The sequence below is a fragment of the Ceratotherium simum genome, chromosome 37, assembly GCF_057802395.1.
Source record: "Ceratotherium simum simum isolate JZ-2026a chromosome 37, ASM5780239v1, whole genome shotgun sequence".
Taxonomy (NCBI): Eukaryota; Metazoa; Chordata; class Mammalia; order Perissodactyla; family Rhinocerotidae; genus Ceratotherium; species Ceratotherium simum.
This window is the reverse complement of record NC_141936.1, coordinates 16111734-16131933: the sequence shown is the minus strand read 5'-3', so window position 1 is coordinate 16131933 and position 20200 is coordinate 16111734. Positions and strand designations below refer to the sequence as shown.

Genomic DNA, 20200 nt, shown 5'->3' with positions numbered 1-20200 from the left:
CAACCAATATCCCAGGAACTGGAAATAAAAGATAAGAGCTGATAGAGAAGACACACATGAAGACAAGTAGTTATCATCAAATTAGAATCAAGTATAAAAAAGTAAAATACTCAATAATGAAAATAACAAGAAAGTACTGGAACAAAATGACTATTTATGAAATATCTCTGGAAATAATGTAAAACTGACAGCACACACCGGATGTGAACTCATCTTTCTTTTGGCCGAGATGATTTAGCTGTAAGTGAAGAGGATGGTTTACTTTAAATCGCTGTAGAGAGTTTAACTTTAATCATCTGAAAGGCACTTATTTGGGGTAGCAGTAAATTTAAATTTTAAAAATATATTAACTATCAGTAACAACTCATTACTTTCTCAGTCACTTTTTAGCCATAGAATTTGTGGCAAATCAGTATTTACGCACAATAGGATAACTACTATTTTAATCCCGAAGCAGGGCCGCAGGAGCAGTGCTGGCTGGGCCAGGACCATGTGGCTGTCATTTTCTATCCATCCTTCTGAACAGCCTAACACCTAACAGAAACACTTATTTAGCATGTGATATATCTGAGTATTTTCCCCTCATTCGATTCTCATATGTGTGGAACTATTTCAAATGCTTATTTTAAATATCTCACGCTGTGCCTTCATTTGTAGCAAACATTTTTCACAAAGGCTTCTGATGGAAAAAAAGAATTTTGCTACGCCGGACGTCTAACTGGGAAAGAGAAACTATTTGCCTGTTGTTGATAGCCTTGACCTTGCCGTCACTGACATCCACAGCTACCCCAGGCAGCCTGAAGCAAAGGCGAGCTCTATGTCAAACAAATTCCATATGTAGTAGGAAATTTTTAAAGCAGCAATTTCTTCACGTTTTGGGGATCCTGGGGCACCTTTGAGAGTATTATAAGGATTATGAACCCTCTCCACACACACACACAAAAACTGGGAAACTCCTTGTAGCCCATTTATGAACTCCAGGGTCACAATCCTTTTCTCTTGCAGGGTCTGCAAATAACCAACTACTAGAAGATCAATTCCTTTTGTTCTTTCTTTATGCCACAAAAAGTCTTTTCTTTCACTTTGAAATGCAAAGGAATGAGGGGAGGGGTTTGCATTAAGGAGGTTTAGGTTTTCCAAGATTTTGTATTAAAAATGTAGAGCAATTCCCAGCAGAGCACAGCAATCCATTTAATTATTATTTTTAACAAACTAATTTTAACAAAAATAGATCCAGAAATTCTTGGACTTTATGTGAAATACACAGGAATCATTCAGTCTTTGGATCTCAATGAACTTACGATCACACTCAAAACTAACTCTTGAGGCGAGGGGGCGCCGGGAGGGGACGGGGCGGCCTGTGAAGGATACTGTAAACACGAAGCCCAGGACGTGAAGGAGTGCCTGCCAAGCATGTTCCCGCTCCGCGTGCACATCCAGCTCACACCCTTGTCGTGGCCGGTGCTGATCACCCACTCTGCGGTCACGCTGAAGATAATCGCAGACACTCGGTTCTGATGAGCTGTGGGGACAGAAAGGGAGAGTCTGTGCCCTTTAGGAAGAAAAGTGACCTTCAGAGTCAAGTCTCGGGGGGTGAGAACTGGGGCTCACCTTAGCCCGGTCGGCCTGCAGACGCACAGTGTAAACATCCTATCAGCGAAATGCCTGCACTCTGAACAGGCTGCAGATCATCCGCCCTCCCCCAACTCACTATCACAGGCTTTCCACGGCCCCGCCCTCCGCCTCCCTACACAGAGGACACCAGAAGCTACAAATCATCAGAGTAACGCTCAAGAAGGATTCAAATAATAGATTAGAGAACACTTCTTTCTTTTGCTGTACTCAAAAGAACATTTTTACCTTGCTCTAAGAAAACCTTAACTATCAATGAGTTCCATGTGGAAAGCAGCAGTCTTTTCCTAAAAGAGCAATGTTTTTTTATTGTCTATAACTTTACCATTTTGACCCTTTAGAAAATACTGGCGTTAGAAACAAGAGCACTTGCAATTTTCTGAAATTAAAAAATGGTGCAAGCATTTTGTTTCTGGAATAATTTCTGTTTGTGTGTAACTTTTTATTATTTATAAAGATAAAGTATTTGTAAAGTTCTGTATTCTAAAATAATAGCTGGGAATGAGAAAGGTGTTCTATTACCTAACTTCTGGAATATTTGTATTTCCAGGTCGATTGTAAGCTACCCTAGGGCAGTGACCTACCTGTCTGCTTCACCTGCACAGGTCTACACAGGTGCATGCAGCAGGTGTTTAATAAATGTCCAGTCTGATGAAGTCAGAGGCTACACAGATAAACCTTTGACCTCAGCTGTACAGGCAGCTTCAGAAGAACTGAGGGACTCTTTCTTATAAATTAATTAGAAAACACTACAACTCCTTGGGAATATGGGCAAAATCATGAACAGACATTCATAAAAGATGACAAATGGTCAACATTAAATGAAGCTTAAATAATTTTTAAATTGAGAACTACTTTGACTATCAAACTGGCAAAAAAACATTTATAAAGAGCAATGTTGTGAAGACTCAATGAGCAGGCACTCTCAACCACCACTCATGGGATTGTAAAAATTTACACTATTGCTGGCAAGAGGTTTGCAAAATAAATCTAGAGCATTAAAAGACGTTTTAATGTTTGACCCAGTTACTCTACTTTTAGGAATTTGTCTGAAATAGAAGTAATCAGAGTTACAGGATTAGAGTCAGAGTGACAACCAAGGACACACACACACCCATATATATATATGGAATACACACTCACAGATGTATACATACACACATACATATATACACACACACTATCATATATGTTAGTGTGTTATCAAAAAATGGAAGCGGTACACATGTTCAAAAATAGAAGAATGGTTAACTTAAATCTGATATATGTACCCAATTTTCAATGTTATAAGCATGAAAAGGATGGTAAATAACCCTGAAGAGCTAATAGCCTCTCATATAACTGGGGTAACAAAACTAAAACGGTAATGCGAAAGCCTAACTTTGATCAAAAGAGATGGTGTTCTGGTTTTGTGTGTGTGTATCTATGTGTATATGTGTATAAGTATGTGTGTGTATTATAATTACCTGGGTAGGTCTTGATAAAGTTCATTTTATTAAAATCTTCAGAAACATGAAATTCCTAAAAGTAAACACATGCAATGAGAAAACAGTTATGGTTTTAAAAACAACAGGAACTTAACTTTCAAAACAAAGTAAAATCCAAAAATAGCTATCACCAGACTTGGGACTCAAGATTAGCCATGTAAGAACAATATGGAATTGCTTCTTTCACCCTCAGCTTCCTTGCTGTCCTCAGGCCACCATTTCTTTTGGGGACCAGACTGAATAATGAAAGTGATACCGACCAGTGCAATATTTTTGTCCAGTTCTTCCTCCACAAATGAGAGCTCTGTAATCTCTCTCCCTTTAACTGCAATGGAGGCATCTTGTTAATTTTGTTCTCTCAGCTACACTGAAAATTCCTCTAGGTGATATATAGACAGCAAAACTGCAAAGACCCATTACTAACAGAGTTCTCAGCTACAGTGAAAATAAGGCAGAGGGTATCTCAGCAATGTAAGCGGGAAATTATACATATTTAATATACCAACACACCCAAAAAAGGAAATTTAGAGACTGTGGGTGGTTTTCTTCTTTTTTTTATACTTCTGTATTTTCCAAATTTTTTATAGATTATGTAACACTTTATAACTAGGAAAAAATTAAAAGTATATACTTCTTAATGAAAAAATGAGCCTCAGCATAAAACTGAGAAGATAAAATTCTAAAGAAAAAGCGCTAATTAAGAATTCTACTGACCAATGCTAACTGATAAGTTCTTAAGGCTCTAAGAAATGTGGACATTATAAATTGTTGACTGATCAGACTGAAAAAATAAAAAAACAAAAAGGAATACCGATTCCCTTTTCTCCATCTTGGTTTTGCAGAGTATAGAAAAACTGTATCAGCACTGTATATATACTAATCTGTATTGGGTGTAAGAGCAATAGATCAATTACTAACTAGTGGTAAACTGGATTTACACGGCCCCTTTCCACTCAAGAGCTACAAGAGTGTTTATATGCCCCCCCATAACTGCAGAGTCTACCCTTGAACCAGGAGCCACGAGAAGGGTCCCCAGAGAAATAAATGCACCACCACGCCACCACTGGAGAAAGTAGGTGAGGCTTGCACTTCAAGGCCTCTTGTTGTATACATGTATGCACATCCCCATGATGTGCCTATAAAATATTCAGAAGGAGACAAACGAGAATGCTGGCATTTACTACTACATAATGTATTTACAGCTCATCGACCCCCAACCCCGCAGCCCTCACCACCTGCCGACTGCTGAGTGAACGGCTTGGGCAGAGGGCCTAAACTTTCTACAGGCTTTCCCTCTTGGCACTTAAACACACTCAAGGCTGCTTCTCCTTTAATTTAAAAAACAAAACAAAAAAAAAACAACAAAACTCTTTTAATAATACTAAAACTTCCTCTTCTTCTCAGCTAAAAACTTCTCTCAAGATCAGCCCACACTCGCTACATTCTGGCTCTCTAGCTCCTCACTCGTGGTCACTCTCCAACACACTGTGCCCCATGGCACCACCACTACATGGAAAGGGCTCTCCCTACTGACATCAGCTGCCGTCTGATGGCCACATCCAAGGTCGCTCTCCAGTCCTGATCTCACCCTCTCTCTGCTGCACTGAACGCTGTTCCTCACGCCCACCTGAAACCTACTCCTCCTGCGGCTTCCACGACCAGACTGCCCTGGCTGGGCCTCCCACTTTGCCCATTCTGCCTGTCTTCCCTGTGGGCCCCCTGTCCTCTGTCTTCTCTTAAATATGCATATTCCCCAGGGAATGTGACCTTGGCCCTCTGCTCTTCTCAAGCTACCTGCTACCCCTAGTTGAAGACAGGCCCAGGCCTGAGTCCTGAGTAACTCCAAGATTTAGGAGTGGGGTGATGGGGAAGCCAGCCAGGGAAGAAGGGGAAATGATGAACCTCGAGTGTGTGCTAAGGAGCTTAGACTACATCGTATAAGCTGAGTTTCCCAAACTTACATACTCATACACATCATTTAGGGAACTTCTGAAATACATGTTCCCTGGCTGCAGGCCAGACCCACAGCTTCGGAACCATGAGGGAGAGGCCTGGGAATCAGTATTTCAGCAAGTCCTCTAGGTGAACCTTCGGATCAAGTGCATCAGGGCCTCACTGCACAATGGGGAGCCACTGAATAGCAGTAACTGGGGAGGATGGAACAGTCAGCTTTCTGTGTTTGTTAGTGGAAGATGGGTTTGGGGGGGCAAGGCTGAAAGTAGGGCCACCAGTTAGGAGGCTGTTCAGGACCCCAAAATGAGACTGTGGAACACAGGTAGTGATGGAGAAGAGATCACGGCTTCAGCACTGTCTGGGCTGTGGGGCTCCATGTCTGACTAGACGTGGGCATCTAATAGAGGGTAGTGTTAAGATGGCGTCCAGATTTCTAGCCAGGATGGTGGTGAGTGGTTGGCTGTCCGCTAAGACAGAAAAGATGCTGATACAGAGGGGAAAGATGATATAGATGAGTTCAGTTTTGACAGTCGCGTATGTTGGTCTGAACCTCAAGGGTTTGGTCTGGGCTGCGGGTTGGAAGCTCTCTGAATTTAGGTCTCAGTGGAGACCACAACACTGGCTCAAACAGTGGTCTGCAGACCACTGGGGTCCTGATGAGAGAAGTAGAGAAATAGTGAGTGAGTGTTCAGAAACTGTGACAGGAATTTAATATTGTCATGGCATCCAATTATGAAATTAGATTTTCTCATTCAACAACATAATTATCAGGGCCGGCCCCATGGCTTAGTGGTTAAGTTCAGCATGCTCCACTTCGGCGGCCCGGGTTCGGTTCCCGGGAGCAAAACTACACCACGCGTTGGCATCCATACTGTGGCGGTGACCCACATACAAAATAGAGGAAGAGTGGCACAGATGTTAGCTCAGGGCAAATCTTCCTCAAGCAAAAAGAGGAAGCTTGGCAACAGATATTAGCTCATGGTGAATCTTCCTCAGGAAAAAAAAAAAATGTAATTAGTAAAAACATCAATCCAGCAAACTAAACCTAAAGCAAACAGAACAAAGAAAATAATAAAGATTAGAGAGGAAATAAATCAGCAGAGAACAAGAAAAACAATAGAGCAAATCAATAAAACCAAAACCAGTTCTTTGAAAAGATCAACAAAATTGACAAATATTTAGCTACAGCGACGAAAAAAAAGAAAAAAGACACAAACAACTTAATTCACGAATGAAAGGGGGGATGGGACATTACTATCAACCTTACAGAAATAAAAAGGATTATAAAGGGCTACTGTGAACAACTGCGTGCCAACAAATTAGATAGGCTAGACGAAATGGATAAATTCCCAGAAAGACACAAACGGCAAACACTGACTGAAGAAGAAACAGAAAATCTCTAACAAATAAAAAGATTAAATTAGTACTCAAAACACTTCCCACAATGAAAAACCCAGCACCAGATGGTTTCACTGGTGAATTCTTCCAGGCTGCAAGTATGAGTCTCTTGCAACTCAATAATTAAAAAAAATAATTAAAAATGGGAAAGGACTTGAATAAATATTTCTCCAAAGAAGATATACAAATGACCAACAAGCACATGAGAAGATGCTCAACGTCACTAGTCATTAGGGAAATACATATCAAAACCATGATGAGAACCACTTCACACCCACCAGGATGGCCATCCTAAAAACCAAAAAACAGAAAATAACAAGTGTTGGCAATAATGTAGAGAAACTGGAACCCTTATACATTGCTGGTGGGAATGTAAAATGGTACAGCCACTTTGGAAGACAGTTTGGCAGCTCCTAAGTAAGTTAAATACAGAATTACCATATGACCCAGCAGTTCCATTCCTAAGTAAATACTCAACAGAATTGAAAACTTAGTTTCACACACAAACTTGCACACAAATGTTCATAGCAGCATTATTCACAATAGCCAGAAACTGGAAACAACCCAAATGTCTATAACTAAGGAATGGATAAACAAAGTGTAGTATATCTATATAACAGAATATTACTCCACCACAAAAAGGAATGAAGTACTAATTCAAGCTGCAATATAGATGAACCTCGAAAACACTATGCTAAGTGAAAGAAACCAGACATAAAAAGCCACATATATTATACGACTTTATTTACATACAATGTCTAGGACAGACAAATCTCTGGACTCAGAAAGTAGATTAGTGATTGCCAGGAGCTGAGGGAAGGGGGAATGAGGAGTGACTACTGATCGGTATTGGGTTTCTTTTGGGGAGGTAGGGTGATGAAAATGTTCTGGAATTAGAGTGTTAATGGTTGCATAATCTTGTGAATATACTAGAAAACCATTGAATTATACACTTTAAAATGGTGAATTTTATGGTATACGACAGATCTCAATTAAGAAAAAAATGTATACGTGTATATATATACACAGGCACACTATTAGACCCACAAAAATACTAATCTATAATAAATTGAAATTTTAAATATCTAGTCCTTCACCAAAGATAGTTTGAGAAGCACTTCCTTAAAGAGTTATACAAGTTGTTGGCTGACTGACTAATCCCTAACCTTGTTCTCCTACCTCTCCTCTGCTGCGCGCGTGCACACACACAGGCTTCCCAGTGCACTCTCTTGCCCCGCCCCCTTCATGGTTCAGGGATGGCGGCTGTCACATTTCTCATATTCACTGTATGGAGGCCATGCTCTGTGGGCTAGCCTGAGCACCGAACCATCAATCGTGACAGCTCCATGGCACTCGTATAAAATTAAGCACTAATTAATGGAAAAAATAATCCATTTTTAGGCCTAATATTTATACTGAATTAAACATTTTTTATGTGAAACAATCAGGCATTCATCATTAACTTCATTTAAACTGTCCAACAGGAGTGAATGGGGGAGGTCAATATAATGAATACATTCTGGAAGCTACCTACCATTACGGCTCCGTTATCCTGGCCCACAAATATCCGTCTGCTATCATGATGGTAAGTCATAGCAGAGCAAGGAGCTGCCAGAAAGACAAAGACCACGTTACAAGCAAAGCTAAGCATTTTAAGTCATTGTTCAAAGTACATTATTAAAAAGATCTATACAACTTGGGTTTAAAATAGAGGGCAAATATATTTTGTAAAAATGACGTAAACTGAAAATGTTATTAAAGTTCTTTCTGTTGTTTTAGTTTAAAATTCTAATTTTAAAAAGCTTCTAAATTATTTTTATAACTTTGGGTGATACAAGCCAGCATGAAGTTTGATCTGATTGAAACTCCTACCTGTTTCTGGAAAAGTCTGGGGACCAGGGTTACAGTGGGTGATCTGCTACCCAAACTCAGCAGGTCATCCTGCCCCTGCCCCTCTTCCCCATCACAGGTGAGAGAGTAGCTGGGATCTATGGAAAGAGAGGTTCCCAGCACCAGAATTCCATTCCATGGCATATGTGAGCAAGTTGGGAAAGCCACTTTGGAATTATTTTTTTTCCAATGATCAAAAAATGTTCCCTTTTGCCAGGACACACACAACCCCAGTTTGTAGTAACCGGAGTTGTGAGGTATAGACAGGTTTCTTTGTCTACAGGAGTGTTATGTGACTGGGAGAGTTCCTGTTTCTTCTCAGGTACATACTCCCTTCCAGGTTCTACCTATCCTTCCAGAAAGCATGGGCGAGAGCATGAACTTCAGGAAGGAGAAACTCTAAATCGTCTCCTTCTGCTAAAAATCAAAATGAAAGTGATTTAGAAAATGGAAATTTGGAAAAAGAAATGTTTGGGTTCATTTCAGCCTCAAGAATTTTAATTGACCACGGAAGAACCACAACGAGGAAATGCATGCCCGAAGAAAAACCAAACAGACAAACTTGAGTTTACTTTGAAATAAAACTTCCCATAAAAAGAAAAAAATCTTATACATGAATTCACTATTTGAAAATAGTTTAATTTAAAGTTCTCTCTGTACAGTGAGCTGATAATTCTCCACCAAGGGAAGAAAATAAACTATAATACTAGATTGTACCCAAAAGCAAAAACGCAGCTAGCTGCATGATCAGACTATAGAGACTGTTTCAGTTGCATTCAAAGAACTATTTAGTTGAAAGGTAGGTACCGCAACTATCTGTACACAGAACAATCAGAATTGCCTACAAGCCTGTACACCCTTATCCAGCATACTGATGTTTGAGACTACAGTCATGCCCCGCATAACAACGTTTTGGTCAACGACGGACTGCATATACGATGGTGGTCCCATAAGTTGAGTACCATACGGCCTAGGTGTGCAGGGGGCTACACCATCTAGGTTTGTGTAAGTACACTCCGTGATGTTGGCACAACAATGAAATAGCCTAACAGCACATTTCTCAGAATGTATCCCTGTCATTAGGCAACGCATGACTGTATAAAGAACAATCATGTTTAAGAATTATGACCACAAAGATATATCCTCATAAACAGTGTTCTTTAATAACCATGCATAAAATTATCTGAGAAATCAAATCATGCTTTGATGATTTCAAAGATTCATTGTCACCATTTTTGCTTGCTTTTCAGTTGGTACTAAATCTTAATGCTTTAGTGTAAAGCTTCTTTTCAATTCTTTTTATGCTGAACCCTATAACAAACTGTGTATATATATGTAAAATCTCTCTTTTGTGTAAAGATTATAATGTGCTGAGTAATTTTCTGAGGCTAGAGAATTCTTATATTTAAAAAATAGGCGGGGGTGCAGCCCCGTGGCGTAGTCGTTAAGTTCGTGCACTCCACTTTGGCGGCCCAGGTTCATGGGTTCAGATCCCAGATGCGGACCTACACACCGCCCGTCAGCCATGCTGTGGTGGTGACCCACATACAAAATAGAAGAAGACTGGCACAGATGTTAGCTCAGGGTGAATCTTCCTTAGCAGAAAAAAAAAAAAAAAAAAGCTTCCCCAGTTTATTTGTTTTGTATATAAAGATGTCCTAGCTTTTTTCCTAAAAGAGAAGCTTCTAGTGAGATAAGCAATAAAATTAGAAAAAAAAAAAAAAAGGTTTGGACATTCACATAGTTTTATAAACAAGCAAAAGACAAATCATTTTTCAAATCAGTAGCCTTTTGAAAAGGCATCAGTGCGGTCCAAAATCATATAGTTAACTCCATGCTAACTCTAGTTTTGTTTGTTTGTTTTTTTGGAACACAGCTAGGCTCTTTCATTTATATATTGTTCATGCAGCTTTCATGCAAGAAGGGCAGAGGTTAGTAGTTGCCACGGAGATTGTTTGGCTCACAAAGTCTAAAAATATTTACCGTTCGGCCCTTTGCAGAACAAGTTTGTGGACTGGGGTGGGCAGCATATTTTAGGAGGCAGACAGGCATGGACTGTTACTCCAACCACAAGCAATCGCCTTAACCCCTGAGGCCAAGGTTCCTCATCTACTAAATGGTGAAAATACCATCTACCTTGCACAGCCGTTGTGATGATTTCATGAAATGACATTACTAAAAAAAGGGCATGAGGCACATGGTTGATGCAGAAACTCAGAGTTACCATTTTTCTTCAGCTAAAGCAGATCCTGAAAGTCACTTCTGTTACATGAGGTAATGTTATGAAACATTGAACCACATATAGCAACAGACTAAGGTTTGGCTTATTGATCACTCTGTTAGGTCACAGGAAAAAGTTTAAATTGGTGGATGATCACTAAAATGTCCTTAATTGGGATAGTTTTTAGGTAGTTTGTTTTTAGATACCAACATGGCACTTTTTTCGCAGACAGTTTTTAGAACCAACATGGCACTTTTCTTCTCATATTTTGAATTTAATTTTAATTTTTTTTAATTTTATTTATTTATTTTTCTCCCCCAAAGCCTGCGTAGATAGTTGTACATCATAGCTGCACATCCTTCTAGTTGCTGTATGTGGGACGCGGCCTCAGCATGGCCAGAGAAACAGTGCGTCGGTGAGCGCCCGGGATCCGAACCCGGGCCGCCAGCAGCGGAGCGCACGCACTTAACCGCTAAGCCACGGGGCCGGCCCTTGAATTTAATTTTAAAAGAAAGTCATCCTAACACAGATAAGCAGTTATTTCTCATAATTCATTCATTCTGTTTTCTTCTGGCAGTGTTCTTGCAGTTTTATCAGTAGATACAGCTCCAGAAGAGGCAATAAAGAAGCATCTGGAAGCAACAAGCTGAACATGTATAGGTGCAAATATGCAGGTGTCAGCCCACAGCAGAGATGCTGTGCTGGTTCCTTCCAGTTTTCACTGGTCTTTGCAGCCACAGCCTTCTGGGAGCCTCTTCCGGAGGGTACAGTTAGGCCAAGTTAGCAACGGATGGCAAGAGAGAGAGCCAAGCCAAGTGCCCAAGACCTAAAAGCCAAGGAAGAGTGAGCACTCCTACTGCTGGGTTTTGGTGCCCTGGGAGAGAAATTAATTACAAAGCTGTACTAAATATATGGAAGAAATACAAGCTGAGGAGTAACTGAGCTAAATATAGGAAAAAATCCATCTCAGTCTCTCTCTATTCTAAGGAGCATGAACTCCAAGGCGGAGGACTCAAGGAGATGACGCTATGGCCAGAATCCGAAGTGTGGGGGAGTGGAGAGCAGGGAGGAATAACAGCAACAGCATTCACAAGATGGTCCCCAAAGATGACAGCGTACTCCCCAGCACCAGCAGGAGTTCCTCAGGCTCCTGCTATTTCCAGCTATCAGATCTATCACTGCGCCACTGGAAGGAGGAGTTATCAGTCTAAGAGAAGCCTTTTTGTTTTGGTTGGGTAAATGGTGGGCTCAGAGGCCCAGGGTGTCCCATCTACCTCTGCCCCTGCTCCAAAAAAATCCCCAAGTAAATTTATCAAACAGGCTCTCTGAGTAGATTTACTAGGACATCGGTGACTTCACATGTCAGTGAGTACCCAAGGTTGTGCACCAACAATATATGTGGACATGGGTAACAGCAGACACTACTGCTCGGCACAATAAATTATGATTAGGTTTTCTGGTAGTCTTCTAACGTGCTACATATTGTAAAGTTTTATGGTTCCTCTAATAATAGTTATCTTTACACCAGTATTCCAAAAGTCTACTTCATTGTCACTGAACGACTATCAAGACAGAGAAGTTGACCAGCCTGCCCAAGCTGTCAGTGGAGGGTAGAACAAACGAAAACCCTAATAAACTACTAGTTTTTTGTGAAAATGACTACAGGGTCCCAACGCTGCATGGATGCTGGAATACATGTGCAAACGAGAAAGTGCTAGCCGAGAAAGGAGGTGCTTCAAAGGATGACGCAAACTAACAATACAGAATTTGCTGAATAATTGGCTGTTCTGCATTCATAACAAACCCCACAGCCTCTGGAATAACTCTTAAGAAAGCTGTCAACAGTGTCAACAGTGTCTGGAACCACTGGAAAGAGATCTTCTTTGGAGAACTTCATAAGGCTTTTCAAAAGTAACAAACCATCAAGCACGTCCCTTTCTTTTCCTAGGGGGTCATCTGAGTACTAAAACTATTAACGAAGAAAATCCCTCATTAAGGACCAAAACCACATGGAAACGAGCAGCCACAATCCTCCCGTGTGGCCATTTGGGATGTAGGATTCAGCCCCGGCTTGGACCTGGTTGACATCCAGGCTTTCTTTTCAAGAAAGGATAAAGAAAAGAAGCGGGAGAAAAGGATGGCAATGCTGCTTAGATTTGCACGAAGCACTAGAATTTAAATGTAATTTTACGTCACTACATCTCAGGGCTGTTTTCAAAACTCAATGCAAAAGCTTTACCTTCTGGATTTATTTTCAGAACATATTTGATAACTGAGAAAATTCTCTATTTAAAATGTGTCGAACCTTGAACCAAATCTCTCAGCTGTACCCAGATTGTGTGAAGAGGTTGGGCAAAAGAATGGCTATGCGGCCGGCCCCGTGGCTTAGCGGTTAAATGCGCGTGCTCTGCTGCCGGCGGCCCGGGTTCGGATCCCGGGCGCGCACTGACGCACCACTTGTCCGGCCGTGCTGAGGCCGCATCCCACATACAGCAACTAGGAGGTTGTGCAACTATGACATACAACTATCTACTGGGGCTTTGGGGAAAAAAAAGGAGGAGGATTGGCAATAGATGTTAGCTCAGAGCCGGTCTTCCTCAGCAAAAAGAGGAGGATTAGCATGGATGTTAGCTCAGGGCTGATCTTCCTCACAAAAAAAAAAAAAAAAATGGCTATGACGGTATGGGAGGGACAGAGCCCTGTTTTAGTGCCAACATCAGCAATTACTAAGTACGAAGTTACTACTAATATAAGCTGGCAAAATAAAGACAAAGGAAGACCAGGGGTGGCGGGTAGGGGGTACTTTTCCTCCTCCTTTTTTTTATTCCAGTTTTGCTCAAGTCAGCTTCAGTTATGCCAGTAGACTCAATTTCTATTGCAAAAGAAGTTTTCCTGTAGTTTAGCACAGCCTGTCAGAGGTATGAGGCAACTAAGAAACTCATTTTGAAATCTAGTAGCCCTTTTCACTCAGACATTTTGAAATTTAAACCATCAAAGACATTAGAGACATTTTCCTCCAGTGAACAGTTCAGCTACGTACAGGCCATCGTGTGGTAAATGCTGGGCCAGTACTGCCCGCTGTCTCTCTTCAGCCACACTCGGATGGTTCTGTGGAGAAAAGAAAAGAAACAAAGAGTAGTCTTATTAATTTTATCTTCTTTTGTGTTCCAGGAAAACTTAATTATTCATTTTATTTTCAAAACTATTTCCCAACTGACCTTACAAAGTTAATCAATTGAACAAATTAGACAAATACACACACACACATATATACAGTATATTGCATATTAAATATAGTAGATATTATATACACACACATATATAGTCACATATAGTATCACCACATGTGCTAAGTTATGCAGTAACTAGGAGTTAGGATTTCAAATAATTTTAAAAATATGGAAAATGCTCATTATATAATGATATACAAAGAAAAATGAGAATTATTAAGTACTTTTCTTGGAAAAAACAAATTGTGAACTTGTTCACTTGACTGTCTGAGCCAAATGAGGAGAGCAGCAGATATAAATGGAAAGAAAAGGCTTCTGGAGAACTGGGAGAGATGTGCCTACAAAGCAGGGCCACACCATTGCCCCTGCGCCAATCAGTCCCAGTCTTCAGACCCGGAGAGCAAACCAGTCCACACCGGGGCTCTGGGCTCTCCTTCCATCAGAACACACACAGGGAGAGGAGGAAATCCTGTACACAGGCAGGAAATGACAAATGACCAAAACAGCCAAAGTTTAATATTTCGGCTTATCACCTCAGAAGAACAATAAGGAACACCAAGAGCCTCGCTCCGCCACTCACAGAACCTCCTCGAAGCTCTGGGGCTCTTCCTCTTCGGAATCCCTAGGACACTCACTGCCTCTTCCAGGGAAGCCATGCTCTGCCCTTGCAAGGACTCCTGACTATCTTATTGTCCCCTGTTGTCAGCTCTGTCACAATCATTCTCGCATTTCTAACAGCAGCACAGATGCTGGCACACAGTCGGCACTGAATAACTCTTTATACCTTGAACTGAAATACATTAAGACTAAATGTTGACACTAAATGTTTCCATTTTGTTTGAAGTTCAAGACAAGTAAGATTGGTCTATAAGGATAAAAATCAGAATAGTGGTTGCTTCTGGGGGAGGAGGATAGAATGCAAAAGAATATGAGGGAACTTTCTAGGGTAATGGCAAGGCTGTGGGGAGCTGGGTCCACACGTGTATGCATTTGTCAGAACTTGTCCAACTATACTTAAGATCTGCACAGGTTACTGTATGTGATTAGACCTCAATAAAAGAAAATAAAAACCAGATGTTGACCTTCATTCATCCAAATGAAGAAATGAGATGACCTAGCAGCTCAGTTGGCATAATGCTATTTTGCATGTGAACTGGACACAGGCCTTAGGGTAGGAGTAGTCATTTGTGTCTTCCGGACACTGCTGACTGGTCACAATGGAACCTGTGCCAAGCTGAATTTCTCAGAATCTTTCTCTGCATCACTGATCACAACTGGCTAGACCAAAAATGGGCATCTGACCCTCTCTGAGTCCATCGGTTCCTCCCCTGGGAAATCAGACACTAGCAGAGAGAGAAACAGATCAGTATCTCTCCAGTAGTCGAAATGGCTGCTTGTGGTCACATGCTTTGCAATTTCGACTGGAGAATTCTGTCTATCAAGAAAAGGAAAAGAATGAAGACGATCCACAGAGAGAAGCAGAAATGAGCTGAAGAGAGTCAGGTGGAGAGTCCCTGCTGCTCCTGAGGCCAAGCTCTTTCCCCGGCCTTGGGCTCTGTGAGGCAGACACTCCAGCATCCTGACCGTAAATGCCCTCAGTGGCTTAAGCCAGCCTGAGCTATTTCTGCTGTCTGTAATCAAGCAGGTACTAATATGCATGAGACACCAAGAAGAATCCCGAACACAGTCTCTTCACTCAAGCAGCATGAAACAAGCCCCTAGGGGACAAGGTTCACAAGGCAAGATAATCAAGCAGACTTCCACGAGGTACCTATACCGTGACAGAAGTTCTAGCAAGTCCAAGTTCACACCCAAAATTAAAAGAGAGAGGGAGAGGGCCGGCCCGGTGGCTTAGCGGTTGGGTGCGCGCGCTCCGCTGCTGGCAGCCCAGGTTCGGATCCCGGGCGCGCACCGAGGCACCGCTTCTCTGGCCATGCTGAGGCCGCGTCCCACATACAGCAACTAGAAGGATGTGCAACTATGACATACAGCTATCTACTGGGGCTTTGGGGGGAAAAAATAAATAAATAAAATCTTTAAAAAAAAAAAAAGAGAGGGGGAGATCAGACTAAAGCATGTACGAACAGACCTATTAACTGTACAGTTCGTAATTCAACATCTTAAATCAAAATTTAACACTCTGTGAAGTCATGTTTAAACCGCTCTGTTATTATTTGTGGGTTCTTGGTTACTGTTCACGATTACTTAACTTTCTTCTTTCACAAACCTCAGAGGGTGCAACTTTTTCATGATGTTGATCTTTCTAGTTTGTAAACATTTAAATCAAGTTATGACAAATACTTAATGGCATGGGAAAATATTCATGGTATCATGGTAAGTGAAAGCCCTATACAAAACTGATAAATACAGCATGATACCAATTTTATCTCAAAACACAATCTGATCAGACCTCTACATCCAACTACCAATTTATAGGAAATGCAGAGGACAGAGGAAAGTAATAAACACCACCACAGGGGTGCGTTCAGCAAAATCAAGATCGCAGGAAAGTCTACAGATAAATGACCCAGTTTCTTCTACAAATAATTTAAAAGAGGGAAAAAAAATAGAGATGGAGGACCAGCTTGTGATTAGAGAGGAATAAAGGACATATCAAGCAACCAGAATGTGTAGGCTTGTCTGGATCCTGATTCAAACAAACTGTAAAATATACATGTATCACTATGAAACAATTAGAAATATGAACACTGACAAGATATTTAATGATATTAAAAAATATTGTTCATTTCTTTAGGTGTGATAATGGTGTTGTAGGTTTTTGCTCGTCTGCTTTTTAAGAAGTAAGCCATAATTCCTAAGTAAGAGGCTGGCCCTTGTCTCCGTTCTCAGCATGCCCACCGTGTCCGGCCCTCATCACTCACACCGCAGTGCAGCCTCCTCTCAGGTTCTGGTGGGCTCTTCCCTCTGGTCCACCTCGGGCATGTGACTACCAGCTACAACTCCCAGGAGCCACGCATCCCACTGCCCCTGTGCTCAGAGCACACTGGGCTGCTGTCTCACATCAGGGGGTCAACTGACACACCTAGTGCCTATGACTCCCCGGCCCAGACCCTGCATCCAGTGAACTGTCGCCCTGAAGTGCTCTAAATACGCTGGGCTCAGTTACACCCTAAGCCCTCCTTTATCACCCTACCAGGGACTTTTCTCTCCAGGCAGTAGTGTATCTGGGCATCACAGAGTTGGTACCTTTTCAGCATAACTCCCTCACCTAAAATAATCCACAGAAGTTTAGAATAATGATCCTTGGGCCTGAACTACTAACACAATGTTGACTATATTCTATGTTACTTAATACAGAATGCTTATGGATATATTTCATTCCTTACGTTCGACACAGGGGATAAAGCCAAAGGAGATGTAATAAGTTAAAGGTAATAAAGTTAAAGTCACGCAGGGCCTTGTCAGGCTCACTGGCCTCCATTCACACAGGCACCACAAAGGGGTTAAACCTGCTAGCTATCTGTTAGGGTCTTCTAAGGGTCTAAAGAAGAACAGAACACTGACACACTCTAAAACACTTCAAATCAACCCCCAGACCTGTGGGTCATGAATGCGTAGGTAGCTCAACGGAGGACTCAGTGGCACATGTTCTTGTCTGCGTCCTCTTGAAAGGAGAGCAATACAGTCGTGTGTCACTTAACAACAGAGATCCGTTCTGAGAAATGCATCATTAGGCGATTTCATCACTGTGCGAACACCAGAGCGTCCTTACACAAACCTATACCTATAGCTGATGGTATAGCCTACTACACACCTAGGCCACATGGTACTAATCTTAGGAGACCACTGTCATACATGCGGTCTGTCCTTGACCAAAACATCGTTATGTGGCGCGTGACTGTACTCAGACAGCAGGGAAGTCCACTGTGAAATCTTAAAGGCCATCTCTTCCAACCAATCATCTAAAACGTCAAATTTATTTCATGCAGCATCAGAATGATATTGAGACTAGTGCAAGGTCAAAACGGAACCTACCTAGACCCCAGCATTTTTGAAACACAGTATTATCTCCTTTGGAGGACAAACATCAGAACTACAATTTGGTCTGCACCCAGGCTGACACACTAGACAATCAGCAAGACTGCAATGGTCTCTTGGGGTGTTTCATTTGAAAATTGTTTATCACATCCAGGCTAAGAGAAGATCATCCTTGCTTGGGAATCAGGTTTCAAATTAGGCACTTGATCTTGATAGTTGGCTCTCCCTCTGTATTTACACCTTCTATCTGGATTCCCTTCCTTCTCTTTTTCAAGCCACACTCTTTCCCTTCCTTGAACAATGCATTAAAATCTCCCACTTCCAAGAGTAAACTGAAACCGTGTTAAGTTTAGCAATCCCAAGGACTTATGTATTAAACAAAGTTGTATAATTTCTACTAAGCAAGATAGGAATTTGTTTTATATTGTGTTCAGAATATGTCTCACTGGTTTAACAATTTAATGGTTGTAAAAACAAGCTTAAGTTGGGCTGCTTATTTAAAAAATCAACAAATTCCATAGACTAAAAAAATTTACTGTTCAGTAAATTGGAAACAAAATCTATTCAATAAGTTGAAAGCAACACAATAATACAGTTTAGTAACATTTTACAGGAGCAAACTATTAAAAACTCTAGGATGATATTAATAAACCATATAATCACTAAAATGTCAAGATCAGATGGTTTTATTTTTACAAAAATCACAATATTTTCTGCCTAGATGAATATCTAAGCTGTTCTCTCAACTAAGATAAAATAAAACAGCTTAACTCTTCCTTTAATATTTTGACAACTTTACACCCACTCATCTAAACCCATTTCATGTTTTGCTTGCTTATTCTACCCATTTTTCAAGTGCATTGATTTTCTTTGATATTCTAAGACCATGTCAGTCTGAAAAAAAAGTCTTCCCTTAAAAGCAAAACCTTAGAAATATGTTCACTGTCTGCCAAGCTCTATTTTTAAATTATTTTAAAACAATAGTCTGATATTTTTCCAAAAGGTACTTAGAAAGGAAATGTGTCATTTCTTTCAGAGCCTGCAGAAATGTTTTTCAAACTTCTCCATGCAACTGTGGAGGGCTCTACCATCAATCTCCTTTGGCCTCCTGGTTAGAGAAGCATGGACTCACATAGAGCTACAATATTTTCCATGGAGGGATGAGAAAAGGTATGTCTATGCAGGACCGTAACGTTATATACACATAACTACACTACGCACACCGATACCACCACTTCATTGTCTACTGTTGTTCAGCATGGTGGACGATCCATTTAGTTTCTAGATAAACGCAATGCCAAAGATGGATTGTATTTATTTGAAATATTTCAGACTGACATGTTTTTAAAATGTATTGCTGTGCAGGGATGAGCAAAAGAACAGCCGAAAACAATAATAAACTGCCATTTCTAGGGTTCTCATAATTTTTCGTCAGCGTTGTAAATTAGAACTAACTCTTTGGCAAGAATTTTGCTCCATATAGTGAGAAACACATTTCTTGCCTAATAATAATAACAGAAGCAGTAACAGTAATAACAACAACGATGATAAATTGATTTAGGAATTAAGGGCTTGGCAATTGATTCTGAAGAAATTATTTAGCAGGGGAAAAAAAAGGAACTACACATAAAAAAAGTTTACATGAGCATTACTCAAAGGAGTAAAAATTGGGAAAAAAATGTTAAATAATGAAATGGGTTAATGACACGTTAATTCAATAGCTTATACAGTCATTAAAAATAGTTAAGAAGACTATGGAGCCAAGAGAAAATGTTCATGAAGTGTTAATTTTTTAAAAAAAAAAGCATAACATAAAATGATATAGCTAAACTCTGTAACTACCCTAAGTCAGGCCGGGCAGGGCGGTGAGAAGGCTGCTTAGGGTAGAAGGAGAGACAGGGACACCCTTGCGAGGCTCCATGACTCTGGCCCCTTGGGAGGGGTCCCTGGAGAAGAGACTCTGGAGCCACTAAGAAGGGGGAGCAGCAGCAGTTAGTGCTCAGTAAGCACCAACAAGCAGCCCACAATGAAATACCGCCTCGGGAGCCCGAGGCGCTGGAGGACTTACTGTCTGATTTGCAGGTGCAGCTACTAAAATTCTAAACGTAAAAACTGTGCACTCCCTAAGAGCGTGTCCATTAAATTGTCACCACTGAGAGCAACGAGGCTGAGGAGTAAAACAGGCGTCAGATGTAAGCGCTGGTGCAACTGCAGGCACTAGAATCAGAGGCGATTTCAAACAGGGTGCAGCCACTTTTCCTTTTCCAGCTCAGTAGATGCCAAGAGGCCCTGGGGTCCCTCACTGAGGATCCTCCCTCTGAGGTGTGGTGTGTGCTGCCCTCAATGTGAACTCACACCACGGGGCAGGCCTGGAAGTCTGGAGCTTGCCC

At 41.1% G+C, this 20200-nt stretch overlaps 1 protein-coding gene across 1 annotated transcript in view; it reads right to left on the bottom strand.

Moving 5' to 3' along the window:
- The window catches only part of WDFY1 (WD repeat and FYVE domain containing 1), a 48735-nt gene that overhangs the window by 16829 nt on the left and 11706 nt on the right, over nt 1-20200 (bottom strand). The window contains exons 2-5 of the mRNA XM_087424762.1: nt 13622-13689; nt 8005-8078; nt 3099-3153; nt 1372-1522 (exon numbers count right to left, since the gene is read on the bottom strand). Coding sequence (XP_087280888.1) covers nt 1372-1522; nt 3099-3153; nt 8005-8078; nt 13622-13689 — 348 coding nt within the window. The remainder of the gene's footprint in view (nt 1-1371; nt 1523-3098; nt 3154-8004; nt 8079-13621; nt 13690-20200) is intronic.